This window comes from Cricetulus griseus, chromosome 9 (genome assembly GCF_003668045.3).
Source record: "Cricetulus griseus strain 17A/GY chromosome 9, alternate assembly CriGri-PICRH-1.0, whole genome shotgun sequence".
In the NCBI taxonomy this organism is placed as follows: domain Eukaryota; kingdom Metazoa; phylum Chordata; class Mammalia; order Rodentia; family Cricetidae; genus Cricetulus; species Cricetulus griseus.
Window position 1 is genome coordinate 17,519,965 of NC_048602.1, and position 19,719 is coordinate 17,539,683.

At 43.7% G+C, this 19,719-nt stretch overlaps 2 protein-coding genes across 2 annotated transcripts; both read right to left on the reverse strand.

The window, feature by feature from the left end:
• Positions 1–276: 276 nt before the first annotated feature.
• On the reverse strand, positions 277–1,689 carry LOC113839060 (elongin-A3 member D-like). Its single transcript, XM_027434522.1, has one exon. The coding sequence runs from the start codon at positions 1,687–1,689 to the stop codon at positions 277–279; it is 1,413 nt and encodes a 470-aa protein (XP_027290323.1).
• Positions 1,690–4,183: 2,494 nt separating this feature from the next.
• Positions 4,184–10,112, reverse strand: LOC113839059 (putative elongin-A3 member C). The gene is made up of 3 exons (XM_027434521.1): positions 10,089–10,112; positions 6,975–7,026; positions 4,184–5,133 (listed from the first exon to the last, which is right to left on the reverse strand). The coding sequence occupies exons 1-3, from the start codon at positions 10,110–10,112 to the stop codon at positions 4,184–4,186; spliced, it is 1,026 nt and encodes a 341-aa protein (XP_027290322.1).
• Positions 10,113–19,719: the final 9,607 nt, after the last annotated feature.

Consider the following 19,719-nt stretch of genomic DNA (forward strand, 5'->3'; position numbering starts at 1 on the left):
CCTAGAGTCACTTTCTAAATATTTGCAGGCTCCTAAATGTATGTGTATATGTCCAAGTCTCCAAAGAGACGAATAGGAATTCCTTTGTCCATAAAATGCAGGGTCTAAGTGTTAAAGCTCTCTTGGTGATCAAAGAAAGGCCTGCATTGCCTGTTGTTTGTCGCTTGCAGGCTTTCAGTCAGGCATTCTCAAAGTTGCCAGCAATCCGAGGACTGAGATGGGCAGAGAGCATGGTTCCTCCCTTGCTCAGTCCGTGGTTCAGTGGGTCGGCTAGGTTCACTTCCTAGGCGACGAATTCTTGTAATCCTTAAGGGCCTTGGCCATGAGCGGGGCGGGTTTCTTAGACCTGGTCTTGTTGCTGCATTTGCTGCTGCTGCCCGAGCTCGGGCGGGGAGCCCTGTGTAGCAGGCCGGGGCCAGAGGCTTCTGGGAGGCTCTGCACATTGTCTGTGGAAGCCTCCGTTCTGGGTCGAGAGTCTGCATGCTCCCCTGGCCTTGTGGCCTGGCCTTGGAAGTCGATCTTCTTGGTTTGGCGGCCTTGAGGCTCCTTGGTTTGTGTGCTCTGGATGCGGGCACACAGGGCTTGCAGCCTCAGCTCCAAGGAATCCTGCATCTTGAGGTGTGTCTGGCTCTCAGTCTGGCTGTCAGTTCGCTTAGCAGTGTTGATGTGAGTCCGGGGGGAGTCCTCCTGGGGCTGACTCAAGTGAGCGCCTTCCTCCAGAGCAGGTTGGCAGTGAGTTTCCCACCTAGAGTGCTGCTTAGCAAGACGTCCTTGGTTCGAATTCTTTGCGAGAGCTCTGGCAGGTCTGCCACCCGAATACACTGGCGTTTTAAAGTTTTTCCTGCACGCCCAGGGTGCAGCTTCTTGGTCAGTGTACAAGGAAGAGTGCTCAAGTCCATCCTGGAGAAAGCATGTTTGGAGATTGGCGGTGGTCACTGGAAAGGGTCTGGCAGTCAGTTGGAGATTCTGATCCTTGAAGCTTGGAGACTTGTCTCGAGGCACCTTTGCTCCATGGCTCTGGGCCTCAGCATTCCGGCTGCTTTTCCTCTTCTTCTTGTGGGGTGGCAGTGCAGAAGAAGATGGAGAGCAGTCATAGATGAGACAAGCCTCAGAAGATCCAGGAGGGTGGTCTTCCTGGATCCAGGGTACTGGGCTCTTTGCCCTCAGTAAAGCCAGGCGCTGATTAGCTGGTCCATCCTCTGGCTTGCTGGAGAGGGTCTTCATACCTTCAAGAGACCAGGGCTCCCCAAAAGTTCCTTGGGGCTTGCCTACCCTCACCTGGCTCTCTGTGTCTAGCTGATTGTCCCGGTGTGTCTGTGTCCTTCTTCCTGCTGACTCCACGTTTGGGCTTCGAGTTGCAATTTGCTTGGAGCTTGGGTCCATGCTCTCAGTTGTGCTGTGCTGTGGGCTGCTACTACTGACTTCCAACACCTGGCTCCCATTCTCTCTGGGTCGCAGGAAAGCAGGATTCTGCAGCTCGTCTTCTGGAGAGTTGCTGCGAATCTCTGCCTCTGGGCTCCTATGGAAGGCAAAGTCCTGTGGGGGCCCGGGATCGGGCTGGGACCCAAACTGGGACCGCTCTGACCACCTGGCTGCTAACTCCTTGGCAAACGGGACCAGGATCTGCTGCTTCTTCAAGAACTTGATTTTCTGCCTGAAGCCAATCTCCTCCAGGATGTCGCCCAGCATGGGCTGGGAACAGTGTTTCTTCAGGGTTTTGTAAAGCTACCTGGGTTCTGTCTCCCTGCACAGGCGCTCGCGCAGCTTGAGCAGGGCTTCTAGGCGTCTGGTGGGCTCCATCTCCATTGGCGATGACCCAAAGTGCAGCAGGCTTCACTGGGATAGACCACTGCCTGGGAAACGGGGCTGGCTCTCGGGGTGCAGAAGACAGAGCTTCTGTGCTGGCTTGCTTGTCAGCTGGCTCTCTGTGCCTCAGTGCTGCCCTGCTGGTTCATCTTGCATTTAAGGTGGTGGCAGTGCCCCACCTGCTCCCGTCTGCCCAATCAATCTCCGGGGTTGCTTTTCCTGGGCCCGCCCTGCCGGATCTACACGATTTTCAGCCATGCCCATCTTCCTCCAACACCCCTCCCCGGGTCATGGACTTACTGCCTCCCAAAGACCCGGATTGGCTGCCAGACCACTGCCTCCTAGACATGTGCCCCCTAACACCTGTGAGCCCCTCTTATTCCGTCTTTCTCCTCTGGGAAGAGGGAGCTTACCAATGGACTAGTCCATTCTATGGGTGCATGCTATGAATTGTACCTCTACACAAAGTGTGAAGAACAAAGGGATGGAAACCCTTCTCCTTCCTCTTTTGGTACAGTTAATATAGGGTGAGCAAGGCTACTGAAATGACCATCATTAAGTCAAGAGCTACTCCTTGATTTGCATGCAGGTCATAGCACCCCTGCCTCATAACCTGGTGGGCAGATCCTCCCTTCTGCATTAACAAACCAGTAATCCCTAGGTGTTTTCTCATGCAGAAGATTATACAAATAGTCCGACCATAGTTTGTATTTGTTGTTTTTTTTTTATTGTTGTTGTTGTTGTTGGCTCCTTCATTCTTTACTTCCTAGATTTTCCTCCAGTTAAATCCAATTTGTTTTTAATTCCCCCCTGTCTCTTGCTCCCTTCATCCCTCCTTCTTATTCTCTCTCCCTCCCTCCCTCCTGCTCTCCCTGTCTCTCTCTCTCTCTCTCTTTCTCTCTCTCTCTTTCTCTCTCTCTGTCTCCCTCTCTCTGTGAGCAAGTGTATACACACAATCACAAACAAACACACAAACACTCACACAAACACAACCACACCCCCACACAAACACCAACAAGATTGCCCTTTTCATTCCCGGTTTTGGTGTATCGCACAAAAATACATTTCATTTGTGCCATCTCAAAATTTTTTTATGAGCCTATGTGCACACCTCTGCTCTTCTCTGCTGGTTTCTGTTTCTAGAAAACCTTTGACCCTCAATCGCCAGGATTCTGGGGCATTTGAACCAAAGGAGCCAAAGGGTTCTACAATATGTATAATCTTTCCCTAATTAGGTGGATGTCCTGGAGATCATGCACTTTTTTACTCTCTTTTATTTCTTCTGATTCATTTATTTGTTTGTTAGAGACAGGATATCTCTTGGTAGCTTCTGAGCCTGGCCTGTAACGGGCTCTGGAGCCCAGGGTGGCCAGGAACACAGTCGAATTGTTCCCTTTACCTCACAAGGGCTGGGTTTAAAGTGTGTGCCAATGCAGACATGCTTATCATTCTTTCTAATTGCCTCAGTCGTACACACACACACACACACACACACACACACACACACACTCCCTCACATGCACACACCCTCACATACACACACACCCATAATCACACCCATAATCCCTTTCTTCCTGTGCTTGCATACATCTTACCCACTCTCAATTGCTTCCAGTACATCCAATTTAATATATGTCCACCTGTACCCACAGCTCTTGTTTTCTTTACAGCTTTTGTTTGCTTGCACACTCAGCCCTTAAATCCACTGCTACAAAAGTTGTGATATTTAAATGTGGTTTCCAAATTTCCCCTTTAGTTTCTACAATTAAGTAGAAAGTCGGGGATTTCTTGGATCTATTTACACCCTTCCTTTGATTTTCATTTTATTTACAAAGACACACACACATACACACACACACACACACACACACACACACACACACACACACAAACAAACACACACACACTTAGAAGCATATGTATTACACTTAATGTCCTTGATGTTCAAATAGTTTTCTTTCATCTGTGCATTAATGTATTTAAAATTGATTTACCTATTTATCTGTATTTCAATCTGCTGTTGTATTTGTACAATTATGGATCTACTATCTCTAAGGAACCTCCACTAGCAAATCTCCTTAAACGAATGCATCTATGCCTCCCTAGAGTCACTTTCTAAATATTTGCAGGCTCCTAAATGTATGTGTATATGTCCAAGTCTCCAAAGAGACGAATAGGAATTCCTTTGTCCATAAAATGCAGGGTCTAAGTGTTAAAGCTCTCTTGGTGATCAAAGAAAGGCCTGCATTGCCTGTTGTTTGTCGCTTGCAGGCTTTCAGTCAGGCATTCTCAAAGTTGCCAGCAATCCGAGGACTGAGATGGGCAGAGAGCATGGTTCCTCCCTTGCTCAGTCCGTGGTTCAGTGGGTCGGCTAGGTTCACTTCCTAGGCGACGAATTCTTGTAATCCTTAAGGGCCTTGGCCATGAGCGGGGCGGGTTTCTTAGACCTGGTCTTGTTGCTGCATTTGCTGCTGCTGCCCGAGCTCGGGCGGGGAGCCCTGTGTAGCAGGCCGGGGCCAGAGGCTTCTGGGAGGCTCTGCACATTGTCTGTGGAAGCCTCCGTTCTGGGTCGAGAGTCTGCATGCTCCCCTGGCCTTGTGGCCTGGCCTTGGAAGTCGATCTTCTTGGTTTGGCGGCCTTGAGGCTCCTTGGTTTGTGTGCTCTGGATGCGGGCACACAGGGCTTGCAGCCTCAGCTCCAAGGAATCCTGCATCTTGAGGTGTGTCTGGCTCTCAGTCTGGCTGTCAGTTCGCTTAGCAGTGTTGATGTGAGTCCGGGGGGAGTCCTCCTGGGGCTGACTCAAGTGAGCGCCTTCCTCCAGAGCAGGTTGGCAGTGAGTTTCCCACCTAGAGTGCTGCTTAGCAAGACGTCCTTGGTTCGAATTCTTTGCGAGAGCTCTGGCAGGTCTGCCACCCGAATACACTGGCGTTTTAAAGTTTTTCCTGCACGCCCAGGGTGCAGCTTCTTGGTCAGTGTACAAGGAAGAGTGCTCAAGTCCATCCTGGAGAAAGCATGTTTGGAGATTGGCGGTGGTCACTGGAAAGGGTCTGGCAGTCAGTTGGAGATTCTGATCCTTGAAGCTTGGAGACTTGTCTCGAGGCACCTTTGCTCCATGGCTCTGGGCCTCAGCATTCCGGCTGCTTTTCCTCTTCTTCTTGTGGGGTGGCAGTGCAGAAGAAGATGGAGAGCAGTCATAGATGAGACAAGCCTCAGAAGATCCAGGAGGGTGGTCTTCCTGGATCCAGGGTCCTGGGCTCTTTGCCCTCAGTAAAGCCAGGCGCTGATTAGCTGGTCCATCCTCTGGCTTGCTGGAGAGGGTCTTCACACCTTCAAGAGACCAGGGCTCCCCAAAAGTTCCTTGGGGCTTGCCTACCCTCACCTGGCTCTCTGTGTCTAGCTCAGGTCTGCTATTTTATGTTATTTGAATTGTTTGTATTTCTTCCAGCACATATTTTATGTTTATAAGACTTTCTCCGCTCCATAAATCTCACATTCATTTTGTTCCTTGTATTAATGGTGGATTTATGTCATACCTTTAGAGTAATTTCAAATGTCTCAAGACATTGTACGACCACACCTTATGTGTGTCTTTGTAATGGAGCCTACAAAATATTTTTATGTCCCAGAGTGAGATATGCTTTCTACAGTTTTCCCATAAAGCAAATTAACTGGCCCTCAAGTAGAAGATCAATAAAGAAAATACGGTACATTTACACAAAAGAGTACTATTTTTTCAGTGTGATTTTTTCAGTGTCAAAAAACAGTGGAATCTTGAAATTTGCAGGAAGATGGATGAACTAGAAGAAACTGTCTTGAATGAGGTAACCCAGTCATAAAAAGACAAATATGGTATATATTGACTCATATATGAATTTTAGACGTAGATCAAACAATTATCAGCTTTCAATTAACACAGCCAGGGAAGCTTGGAAACAAGGAGAAGGAAAACCCAAGAAGCCAAGGACAAAGTTATCCAGTCAAAAGAACACAGCATGACATGTTCTTCTAGATGCTACAAGTGTACATACCTGTGCATGATTGAGATTATACAGTATGTACCATGGTTTCACCCACAGTGTGCACATTCACTAACTAAAAATCCATACCACAGCAGGGTCCATGCCTTTATTTCCAGCATTTGAGATTCACAAGCAGGCTGATCTCTGTGAATTCGAGAACAGCCTGGTCTACAAGAGCTAGTTCCAGGACAGCCTCCAATGCCATGTAGAAACCCTGTCACAAAAAAATGAAGTAAATAAAAGAAGAAATAAACCAAACAAAAAACTGAGTACCACATAAGTATTTTGATAACCAAATATTCACCATGCCCTCTCAATTTGACAGACAAAATTTTAATCCTGTCTTACTTGACAACCAATATTTCACAGGAGACAAAAAGGACAACAGAAGCACAGAGTTAGTGGCAATTAAAATTCATTCTTTACCTCAATGCTCAGCTAACAAGGATACACAAAACAAAGTTCACACTTAACTTCAATACACCTAAGTGGATCATCAGATCAACTTAAAAAATATCAAGGTGAAGTCTTGTTCCTGCTCAATAAATGTGTTCCTATGGAGGATCTGCAAATCAAACTAGCAGTAGGGGTCCTCAGGATGTCAATCTCAACACAGCAATGCAGATCTCCCCGTGTGAGCCTCCCTCTACCTGTCCAAAGTCAGCCTAGCAACCTGAATTAATTCACATTGTCTTGACATGGCTCAAAAATTCTATGGTCAAGAGGAAACTTTTATACTTTCACCACATGCTCTCCTTTAGGACATTTATAAAGTTCAGATGTTGTGAGATGAACTTTGTATTCAACAAAAACAAAAAAGGGTTTTTGTCTTAACTGGTAAATGCACATATGGATACTTTTGTACAGTTGTGAACTGTCTTCTGGGTGTGGTGGTCCTACCAAATCGTCCCTCCCTCATCTGTCCTCTTCTCTGCACAAATTCAGGTCAGGATGCTGCTGCTGAGAGTATTAACAAAGGTCACCCTGGAAGACAGTCTTCAAAACACTAGAAGGACATTTTTACTGGTTATTTTCCTACGTATAGTATCCTTTAAACATTGGAACTTGGCCTTGAATACTTGGCCATATTAATAAATTTTCTCTCAAAGCACTAAGAAAATGTCCTTCATGGACTGGCAGGTGACTCACCAGGTAAAGCTGCTGGCACCCAGCTGGTTTCCTCAGTGTGATCTCCAGTATCCTTATGATAGAAGGAGAAAACTAATTCACAAATTGTCGTTTACCTTCTACACCTGTGCTATGGCACACATGTGCACAACTGCATTTTCTCATTCACAAACATAAAAAAAAGAAGAAGAACAACATGACACAATAGAGGGCTCACAAGCCATTTTATGGATGGATTTGTTGCTTGAGGAATAATGTCATTGTGGTTGGTTATGAAATTGTTAAACTTGGTCTTTGAGTAGGTGTTGTTACCAGTTAGTGGAGGTGGGGAACTGGAAAGAATTGCCCCCAGAGTAAGCCACTGTACCTGCTGGTTGGTTCAGCTTGTCTAAACCAATGTTTAGGTGAGTTTTTAAATTAAATTTGGTCTTACATTGATCACTCCTTTACCCACCACCTCCCTACCACCACCTCTATGAAGCACTCTTATCATGCCCGGTTTGATGGTGTAAACAATGATATATTCAAAATAGTTCCTTTCCCCAAACACTTTAATCAACCACATAAAGAAATGATAACATTTTTGAGTAAAATTTTGATAATATGCACATTCTTGAAATCCATACATCAGGATAAGGCAACAATTAATAATTGTGCAATAAAGAAAGTCCTCAGTGACACCTTTAATATTTTCTATTTAAATAAAAACAATCTCATTTTATATATCAATCTCACTTAATTCTCCCTCCTGTCCTTACATTCTCCTCAACATTTCCCCATCCCACCCCCCATTTATTCCACAGGGGAGGGTGAGTGCTCCCATGGGGGATTATCACAGACTATCACAGATGTTGTGAAAGGACCTAAGGCCTCACCTTTGTATCTAGGCTGAGAGAGTATGCAGTCATAAGGAATGGGTTCCAAAACCCCTGTTTGTGCACTAGGGATAAATACTAGTTCTACTGCAAGTGCCTCATACCCAAGGCATGCCTCCCAACTGACACCCAGGTTATGTCTTAGGCAGGTTCCCCAGCTGTCAGTCTGTAGTCTGTGAGCTCCCCCTAGCTCAGGTCAGGTCAGCTGTTTCTTTAGCTCTCCCCTTTATGGTCTTCATCCTTTTGTGCATCACTACACCCTCTCTTACAGCTAGGTTCTAGGAGAAGTCTATTTTATTTTATATTAGAATGGCTATACCAGCTTTTTTCTTAGGCCTATTTTCTTGAAAAATATTTTTGCAACACTTTACTGGGGTGGGATTATTTATTTACTATGGTTTCTCTGGGGTAGTTAACCTCATTGGGTTGTAGTTTTCCTTCTATAACCTTCCATAGGTTTGAATTTGTAAATAAATATATTTTGAATTTGACTTTATGGTGGAATGTCTTGTTTTGTCCAGTTGAAGCAATTACTCCAACTAGAGTTTTGCTGGGTATAGTAGTCTTAGCTGGTATCTATTGTCTCCTAGAGTCTGGAGCACTTATGTCCAGGCCCATTTGGCCTTAGAGACTCCATTAAGAAGTTGGAAGTTATTTAAATAGTTATGTCTGTATATGTTATTGTCCTTTTTCTCTTGCAGATTTTTTTGTTTTGAAATTTATTATATTATTCACTTTACATTGCAAACACTGTTTCCTCTTCCTTTCCTCCTCCCCTTCCACCCCTATATCTCTCCTAAGCAAACTTCCATCCACTCCTCAGAAAGGGTAGATTCTCCCATAAGGAGTCAGCAAAGCCTACACATTCAGTTGAAGCAGGACAATGCTCCTCCCTGTTCATCTAGACTGAGCAAGGCATCCCACCATATGGAATGGGTTTCAGAAATCTAGCTATTTCACCAGGCATAGGTCCTAGTCCTACTTCCAGGGACCCCGAAGCAGATCAAGCTACACAACTATTGCCCCTAGTTTGATCCCATGAAGTTTCCCTGGTTTCTGGTCTACAATCCACAAGCTCCCTTAAGCTCAGTTCAGCTTTCTTTGTGGTTTTCCTGTTATGCTCTTGACCCACCTTGCCCAGCTCCAGAGAAGTTAGGTAAAAAAAGAAGACCCTAAGAGGGACACATGGATCACCCTGGGAAGAGGAAATGGATGAGATCTCCTGGGTAAACAGGTGGTAGGGATGGTAGAGAGGAGGTATAGGGGATGTGAATATGAAGGAATGTGATGGTTGACTTGGGGGAAGCATGGACTGGAAGAGCAATGAAAGAGATATCTCGATACAGGTGACCATTATGGGTTTAAGGAGAAACCTGGTTCTAGGAAAATCACCAGGAATCAACAAGGATGATCTCAGCTAAGACTCCTAGTAATAGTAGAGAAAGTTCATGAACTGGCTTTCCCCTATAATCAGATTGTCAACTACTCTAACAGTAGTCATAGAACTGTAATTCAGTAACTGATGGAAGCAGATGCAGAGATCCACATATAAACACCATGCTTATCTGGAGGTCCAGTCAAAGACAGAGAGGAGAGATTGTAGGAGCATTCAGGTTCCCTTGAAGCTTTTAATAGTTTTTCATTGTCCTGTATATTTAGTGTTTGGTCATCATGTGGCAAGGGGAATTTCTTTTCTCGTCCAATCTATTTGATATCCTATAAGATTCTTGTACCTCTATAGATATGTTCTAATTTAGATTAGGTAATATTTCTTATAGGATGTTGTTATAATTATTTACTGAGCCTCTGAATGGGGATTCCTTTTTGTTTTCCTCCATTATTTGAATTAATAAAAAGATGGTTTTTACATGTCCATTCTAGTTCCCTCTCCCACCCCTCCTCCCCTCCACCACAACTACCACCCTACTTATCCCATACACGTTTTGCTCCCCACGGAGCAAGAGGCCTTCCATATGGGAGTCCTCAGAGTCTATCATATCCTTTGGAATAGGACTTAGGACCACTCCCATGGGTCTAGGCTCAGAGATTATCCCTCTATGTGGAATAGGCTCCCCAAGTCCTTTTTGATGCTAGGGATAAGTACTAATCTACTACATGAGGCTTGAGAGATTCCCGAGGTCTCCTCACTGAGAACCATATTCATGGAGTCTGGATATGTCCCATGCTAGTTTCCCAGGTACAATCTGGGGACCTAGTTCTCCCCCTTTTCAGGTCAGGTGTTTCTGTGGGTTTCACTTACCTGGTCTAGAGCCTTTCTCCTCATTCTTCTTACCCTGCAACTGGATTCTCGTTCAGTTCAATGTTTGCCTGTGGGTTTCTGCTTCTCCTTCCACCTGCTGCTGGATGAAGGGTATTGGACTGAGATTCTTATTCTTTTTCTATTCCTATAATTCTTAATTTCAGGGGTTTTTCATATTATCCTCATAGTGTTCATCTCCAGTGTGGATCTGATCTTCAGGACAAAGGGATGAAATCAGTGAAAAGATAATGAATCTGACTACCATATTTCTTTCAAACCCATATCAAGCTGTTTTTTATTTATACATGTTATAATGCATTCAAGCATAGTCTCTTTCAATATATTTTTCTTCAATAAGTTTTCAAGAATCTTTAACATTTATACATTTTAGTTCCTTTTCCTGTTCCGTGCTTCTTGACATAATTGTTCTTTACCACACACCATGAATTTTTGTGTTGTAAGGCAAATATTATACCTAGTGTTGAGAAAAATTATTTCAAGATATGTTACATTTGTTCATTTTGTGTAACATTTGCTTTAATGATGCAAAGATTTTTGAATTCTTTTATGTGGTCTTTGTTTAAGTCTGTAAAACTGTGTTACTTTACCTGTATAGACAACTTGGTTGTCTAATAAAGTGCTGACCAGTCAATATCAAGGCTGGAGAAAGGATAGCAGAAGCTGGCAGACAGAGAGGATATTTTTTTGCATTTTTTTAAAATTATTTTTCATTTTACTTACTAACCCCAGTTCTCCCTCCTTTCCCTTCTCCTGCTCCTCCATAACATGCATCTCACCTGCCATCAGCTCCTCAGAGTGGGTAAGGCCTCTTGGGAATCTGAAAATTCTGGCAGACCAATTTGAGACAGGACCAAGCCCCTCCCCCATTGTATCAAGCCTTAGCAAGTTATCCTTCCATAATTATAATTTATGTTAAGAAAAGCTCAATAGAAACAAGCTAAGCTAAGGCTGGGTATGTATAAGAAATAATAAATCTCCATGTGTGATTTTTTGGGAAGTGGGTGATGGTCCCCCCACAAAGATAAAAGAAGTAAAATATACCCATAATTGTTGCTGGAATTTTCTTGTCCTGCCAGGTCCTTCCTCACTTTGTAGCATCAAATAAACAAACAAAAACTTATACTAATTACCAAATTGTTCGCTGGTGCTATGTCCCCTTATTGGCTAGCTCCGTAATAATTATTAAGCCATTTCAAAAATCTATGTATTCCCATGGGGTCTTGGCTTACCGGAGAATGCCTGAACTTGTTCCTAGTTTGTGGTTTATATGGCATTTCTTCATGCACCCTTTGCCTCTCTCCACAGCATTGTCTTCATCTTCTAGTCCGGCCTATCTTCCTGCCTCTGTTGGCCGAACATTGCTTGACTCATCAACCAATAAGAGAAATCTGTTTACAAAAGAACAAGCACCGTCAAATAACAGCTACCCAGGGACATCTTATTCATCCTGTGCCCTAGTGGGCAGCAAACATGGGGTTATACAATGAAAGAGATTCATGCCCTTCATTAGTTCTTAACAATGTGATACTCTTATATTGTTGGAATCAGATGAGTCTATGGTGCCATACTTACACTATTATTTTCAGGTGTTAGTCAACTTCTAATTAATCATTATATCTCTTTTAGGTGGACAAAGTTATAATCCTATGGTTTATACATTCTCAATATGATCACGATAAATTAATTGTTTTACTGTTGATACCAAGTTGATATTCTTCCTGCAGGAGTAAAGGGGACATTTCTACATGTCCTTTCGCTTCCAAGGGAACTTGGAGTTTAACTGAAAACATTATCTAACCATTAATGTCCTGAAACCAGAGAGATGTCTGACCTTTATGTGCTTTATTCTTTCCTTTATGTGTCACAATAATTTCTTAAGGCTATCTTTAAGTCTCCCAGGTTCCTAAATTCTTTGCAATATTGTTAACTGCTTTTTAGGATAGTTACATAAGCAAGAACCATTTACCTTATTAAGCAAGTTATTGCTTACTCAGGGTGAATGCCAAGGTAGCCAGGGTCAACTGGAGATTTAACATTTTACTTGATCAATGTATCACTTTCTTCTATCATATCTTCAGTGTCTGAAAGTCTCAACCATCTCTTGTATTCTATTATTGATGCTCATATCTGTTGTTCCAGTTTGATTATTTAAATTTTATATCTCCAAGATTCCCTTATTTTTTGTTTTTTCTTTTGTTTCTATCCCCTTCTTCAGGTCTCTAACAGTTTTATCAATTTTATTCATTTCCTTCACCTCTTTATTTTTTACTTGGCATTCTTTAAGGGATTTATTGATTTCTTGCAATTTTAGTCTTTCCCTGGATTCCTTAAAGGATTTATTCATTTCCTTTTAAAGACCTTTGTCCTCTTCATAAAATTACTTTTAAGGTCATTTTCTTGTACTTCAGCTGTGTTGGGGAATCAGGATTTTTTTGTAGTAGGATAGCTGTGCTCTGGTGGTGACATATTGCCCTGACTGTTGTTGATTGTGTTCTTATGCTGGTATCTGGGCATCTGGCTTTGGTTAAATATATGTCTAGGTGTGGAATTCTGACATTGTGTTTGTTGAAAGGGTGTTTTTTCCCTTGGTTTCTGTTTCTTCTTTGGACATCTTGGCCAAGTGGCATTTCATACTGATACATGCTATGACCTTTTTCCCAGCAGAGTGCCTCTGTTGGGGTGCCTCTGGTGGCCAGCATGACCTCTGAAAACCTGGGTCCTGAAGTGGCCTCTAGAAAAGCAGGGGTCTTCTACCAGTGCTGAGGGCTGGGATATGGTGATGATGATTGGTGGCTGTTGGAGATAGGATGTGTTTACCTAGGTTACTGGGTGTTGTTGTGCCCTCTGGTAGTACATTGGGCTTCCGTAGAATTTGTAGGCCAGCATATGGTGACAAGTAGAAGGCAGGTAGTTGGGGAAGGCTTGGCTTGCTCTAGGGAAGTGTTGGTGATGTTGGGGAGAGGGCTTACCTGAGGTTCTGGTAGAGCAGGAGCTAGAGATCTATTTGGTACAAATTAACCCAACAATCACATGAAACAAAGGAAACCTCCAATTATGAATAAAACTAGTTTTCTACTTTCAAAAAGTAAATTGTGTCTGGAAGGAATTATTCCTGTGAGCTATTTAGTTTTTAATTTAAATTTTTAAGTAATATCTTGTAAGTAGCAATATTTTTTTAATTTCAGAGTTTAATGTCTTCCCAGTATTCTCTAAACATACCTAAACATATGACATTTTTACAGCTACAACTTGAACAGACTTAGAGAGGACTTCTCTAACCACGAGAGGAAGCAGACTGAGGGAGTTGCCATGCTGTGGTTGGTTCAACTTCATTTTTCTCAAAAAAATACAGTATTTGCCAAAACCTAAATATTCCTTTACCAAATTACAATGACTTCACATATGTACCTACTCATAGAACTGTGGAAATCACTCCTTACATCCATGTTCAGAGTAGAACCACACTCTTCATTAATTTATCAAAAATATTGATACTTTTATATTACATGATTTGTACCCATCCACTTGAGGCTGTAAATTTACTGAAAACACAATGGAACAAATGTAACAGACAGTCTTATTTTCTAGTATTATAAAAGAAGGCATTTGCTTTCACAGGAGAAGCTTACATCCTCCGGATTAGAGATAGAAAGGTAGAAGCAATTGTTAGGCATCTATAGTCTTACTGATAATAATCAGGTCCTTGTGACTGGAGACACCTTCTTTTGAATAGTGTCACGCCTGCTTCCCTCCCTCTCTTCACCTGACCATCCCTTCCTCACTTTGTTTATTTCTTTCTGCCTCTCCCTCCTGGCCTTCTTTTTTATTACACATTCTTTTCTTTTTTCTTCGTGTGTTAATTGTAAAAATTATATAGTTTTATGTGACATTGTTGTAGTCTTTCTGTCACTTAAAATATAGGAAAAGATGCTATATTCTTATGTATTTCTTGACAAAAACAATCTATTGACATGAACTCTGTAGACTTTGGAAAGTATCACAGTATTTATTGAGTAATTTTTGATTCATGTTTTTTTTTCACACAAGTAACTTAACTTCCCATGGAAATGCTTTTGGAAAATCATGATAATTTTTTCAAATTAGTGGCCTTGCTTCACTATCAACTGAATTGCTTATCAAAGCAGAATCAACAACTGTTACAGACACAAGATGACTCAAAACAAGCAAAGGGAACACACTGAAGCCCAAGGGCAAAGACTGAGATATGTGTCTTCAGAAATTCTTGGGGAGTCCATATTTTAGCAGGGTTCATGTCAAATACTGTGAAATCCAAGAAGGGCAGTTCATGCAAGGCTTCATATTGTTATTATACTTCATATTGTCCTTATATTTACCAAAAACCTATTGACCCTCATTTGGAATTCATATAGTTGCTAATATGACCAGCGACAAAATTAGGCAGCATTAACATAATGGAGACTGTTAGACAGTGTGAATGATTAGACCCAAAGTGTGGTGCAGGCATAATTAAGACATGACTTTTAATGTGGTTGTCACAGAACAGTCTTATTGTGCAGCAGTTCTTCCTGAAAGTTCCTGTATATATGAATTTGAAGTAGGGCTACCATAGTTAGTAAATAAAATATTGACACTCATTTAAATTTAATTTCAAATATAATGCATATTTTCAGCATATGTGCCAAATATTATCCATATTTACACAAAATTTCACCATCTGCAATCATTATTTAAAATTCATCTTTTCTTTTGCACATCAAGTTTAATTAGAAGTGAATATTGACTGAAGGATATTTCGAAGCTTGATTGAATCACTCAATTTTAGGGCTCATGAAAACAACATCTTCAAGGCTCCTGGTGAAGACTTATGAGTAGGAGCTAGGGAGGGCTTTGTGAAGCTTGAGGATCTGAATTCTGATTCGTAGAACCCATGTAAACAACAGGCATAGTGATCTGAGTCTGTAAGTCCTAGTTTTGGAGAGGGGAAGGTGGTACCATCTGGGATTCCTGGTCAGCTAGTCAAACCTAATCAGTGAGCTGTGGCTTCAGTCACTATGATGTGTAGCCTTGGTTGTCAACTTGACTATTTTTTAAATGAACTAAAACTATTTGACTGCATATAGCTTTGAGGGATTTTTCTTTTTAATTTATTTATTCATTTATATTTTAAAAATAATATTATATTTCATACCAACCCCAGTTACTTTTCCTTCGCATCATCACACCCAATTTTCCGATCCCCACCCCACCCCACGCCACCCTTCATCTACTTCTAAGAATTGGCAAGGCTTCACATAGGGAGTCATCAAATTCTGTCATATCATTTGGGGCAGGATAAAGGCTCGCCCCCTCTATCTTGGCTGATCTCCTGGTCCCGTTTGCCAAGGAGTTAGCAGCCATTGGTCAGAGCGGTCCCAGTTTGAGTCCCAGCCCGATCCCGGGCCCCCACAGGACTTTGCCTTCCATAGGAGCCCAAAGGCACAGATTCACAGCAACTCTCCAGAAGATGAGCTGCAGAATCCTGCTTTCCTGCGACCCAGAGAGAATGCGAGCCAGGTGTTGGAAGTCAGTAGTAGCAGCCCACAGCACAGCACAACTGAGAGCATGGACACAAGCTCCAATCAAGTCGCAACTGGCAGCCCAAACACGGAGCCAGCAGGAAGAAGGACGCAGACACACCGGGACAATCAGCTAGACACAGAGAGCCAGATGAGGGTAGGCAAGCCCCAAGAAACTGTGTGGGAGACCTGGCCTCTTGAAGAGATGAAGACCCTCTCCAGCAAGCCAGAGGATGGACCAGCTAATCAGCGCCTGGCTTTACTGAGGGCAAAGAGCCCAGGACCCTGGAATCAGGAAGACCACTATCCCGGTTCTTCTGAGGCTTGTCTCAACTGTGACTGCTCTCCATCTTCTTCTGCGCTGCCTCCCCGCAAGAGGAAGAGGAAAAGCACCTGGAAAGCTGAGGCCCAGAGCCCTGGAGCAAAGGTGCCTGGAGACAAGTCTCCAAGCTTCAAGGATCAGAATCGCCAACTGACTGCCAGACCCTTTCCAGAGACCACCGCCAATCTCCAAACCTGCTTTCCCCAGGATGGACCTGAGCACTCTTCCTTGCACAGTGACCCAGAAACAGCACCCTGGGCATGCAGGAAAAACTTCAAAAAGCCAGTGTATTCGGGTAGCAGACCTGCCAGAGCTCTCATACAGAATGAGAACCAAGCATGCCTTGCTAAGCAGCACTTTAGGTGGGAAACTCACTGCCAATCTGCTCTGGAGGAAGGCCGGCTCTGGAGTCAACCCCAGGAGGACTCCCCCTGGAGGCGCATCAACACTGCTAAGCGAACTGACAGCCAGACTGAGAACCAGACACACCTCAAGATGCAGGAGTCCCTCGAGCTGAGGCTTCAAGACCTGTGTGCCCGCATCCAGAGCACACAAACCAAGGAACCTCAAGGCCGGGAAAACCAAGACGATCGACTTCCAAGCCCAGTCCACAAGGCCAGGGGAGGATGCAGATTCTGGACCCAGACCGGATGTTTCCACAGAAAATGTGCAGAGCCTCCCAGAAGCCTCTGGCCCTGGCCTTCTGCATAAGGCTCCCCGCCCGAGCTCGGGCAATGGCAGAAACTAGAAACGTGCTAAGAAACCCGCCCCCATGCCTTACAGTATAAGGACTCAGGACTCCCGCATTTTACTGCTTGTGGGTGAGACCTACCTTCCCTAGGGCAAATGTACAAATCTGCTTCCCATATTGCACAGCATGTGAGTGGATTACTGCATCCTGGGCCCGTGCCCGCTCTTCCAACAGTGGGTAAATTAGTTGGGAGATAAGTACATCCCAAGAATCCAGTCCCACCGCTAATTGGCATACATCAGGGGTTAGAGTGGGCCACCACGTCCAGGGTGGGGCAATCTTGCAAATTGACCTGACTACATCCCCAGTTTGTGTTATCACCTGCCAGGTTAAATTTTGGGCGCATGGGAGTTGTTATCTTTCATCTGAGCTATGCTCACGACACAGGCACAGCTTAAGAGGATTCATAGTCTTTTTCCAGTTTCCATTCTTTTTTTTTTTTTTTTTGTAGTTCAGGGGCTTGCTTTACGTGTGTGGCGTGGATGCCAAGCAGAGATGCCTTCAACCTTCACTGCTGTAGGTGTCGTTAGGAGCACTAAATATGGTCCTTTCCAATGAGGCTCTAGATTCCCAATTCGGTGCCACTGGACAAAGACAGCATCCCCTTCTTGGAACTGGTGTGGCACTTGTGAATCTTCGGTCTTATACACCTCTTTTAGTTGTTCCCAGGTCTGGCATCTCGCCACCTCGAGGGCCTTTAGGCGGGTAAATAAAGGTTTAGAAAGAACAACATCAGGATTATTTATTCCACCTGACTCAGTGAGCAGTGGCGGTCCACCACACAGGATCTCATAAGTGGTGAGTTTACATTTTCCTAGGATGTTCCAAACTTGGAACAGGGCAAAGGGAAGGAGAGCTGTCCAGTCATTCCCACCGATCTCTAAGGCTAATTTTATTAGGGTCTCTTTTATTGTTCTATTTATCCTTTCTACCTGATCTGAGCTCTGGCATCAGAGCACAATGAAATTTCCAATTGATCCCCAGTTGGGTGGCCAGTCCCTGGTTTACCTGGCCAACAAAGGCAGGTCCATTATCAGATCTGATTACCTTGGTTATCCCAAACCTCGGGAAGATTTCTTCTAGAATCTTCTTAGCCACCACGCTGGCCTTCTCAGCTTTGGTGGGGAAAGCTTCTATCCAGCCTGAAAAGGTATCTATACAAACTAATAAATACTTGTTACCATATCTGGCTGGCTTGATTTTTGTAAAATCTACCTCCCAGTAGACTCCTGGTTGATAGCCCCTGAGCCTCTTCCCAGGAGTACATATGGAGTGTCCTGCATTAACCATAGCACAGGCCTTGCGGTTCTTAGCTATTTTTTGTGCCAAGAGAGAGGCCTATAACATAAAAGTCGGAGGACCTAACCACATCTTTTAGTTTTTTTGTCCCAAAAAGGGTTATGTAATGTAGGTTGACATATTTGCTTCCTTCCTTCTGTGGGAGGACCTGATTTCCATCTTCTGTCTCCATCGCCCTGCATGGGGCTTCCTTTGTCAGCCTTAATTTCTCCATAACTTGACTGTCCATGGCGGTGTATTTGTAGTTGGTTTTGTTGACATCATGACAATCTCTAGGATTTTTGACAGCTAGGATCATTGCTCCTTGAGCCGCTTGTTTAGCGGTTAGATCCTGCCATCTGGTTTCCTCTAGACACCACATCTGGAGCTTTCTGGTGCCCTGGACAATGAATGATGGCTACCTTTTTTTGGTAAATGTATGACCTCGAGGAGACATAGAATTTCTTCTTGAGCACTCTGACTGCTTGCAATCACCTTTCAGCAAGACTATCTCTTCACTGCCATTAGAGAATACTTCTTTGAATTCCAGAATATACTGAAGACCAGCAGACACATCCAACCTCGTGGACTGAATCTCTCTAATTGTGACCTCCCAGGTTGAAGAAAAATTCACAGTTATTCATTTTTGGTGTGGAGGTGAATCTTCAAACCACCACAAGAAGATATGTCAGGGGAATTGAAAATGGGGATTTGTGGCTACAAACAGCTCAACATCAAGTAACACTACCCCAAGTGGACTGTCATCAGCTTCCATTTTTACTTGGAGCAAATGCAGGGGACAAACATTAAATGTCCCACTTTCTCAGCAGGAGCCAATGACACACATGAATGGTGTTTGAAAGTACACCTGAATGTGAATGTCGAAGAAAAAAAAAGATTACTTGTCAGTTTCCTTAGGGTTGCTCAGCTGCCCAATGAGCCCAGTATTTACAAAGGTCCAGTTATGGATCATCAATGCAGAAGGAAAGAAATACCAAGCTTTCTTCAGATTTCTGCAAAGCCAACACTGGGAATTCTACAGGTTCATCCTTTGAAATTTCCTCTTTTCCCAGGAGTCTTGGCTTCTCCCAGAGAAGAAACTCACCCTCCTCTACAAGTTGACTGTGCTTGAAGACTCCTTCAGTGGCAACATCTCTTCTGAAGGCACACGGGCCCAGATCCAGGTTCCAAGGTGAAAGATGACAGATGAGCTAGGAGAGCTGGGGGTGAATTCCCTCTTCATAGACTAATGTCTAGTGGTAGCTGTCCAGGAATTCCAGGCTCACAAAGACATCTTAGCTGCTCACTCTCCAGTATTCAGAGCCATGTTTGAACAAGACATGACAGAAGAACAATCCACATTGAGATCCATGATCTGGAGCTGCAAATCTTCAAGGCAAAGATGGGTTTCATTTACACTGGGAAGGCACCAGACCTCCACAGCATGGCAGGTGCTGTGCTGGCAGCTGCTGACAAGTATGGCCTGGAGCCTTTAAAGATCATGTGTGAGGATGCCATCTGCAGGGACCTCTCCGTGGAGAATGCTGCCCACACTCTAATCCTGGATGATCTCCACAGTACAGGGCAGCTGAAAACCCAGGCACTGGATTTCAATACAGTTCATGCTTTTAAGGTCTCAGACCTCAAGCTGGAAGGTGATACAGGGCTCATATTCCCACTTGGTGGCTGAAACATTCAACTCCCTAGCTTCTGCTCACATCG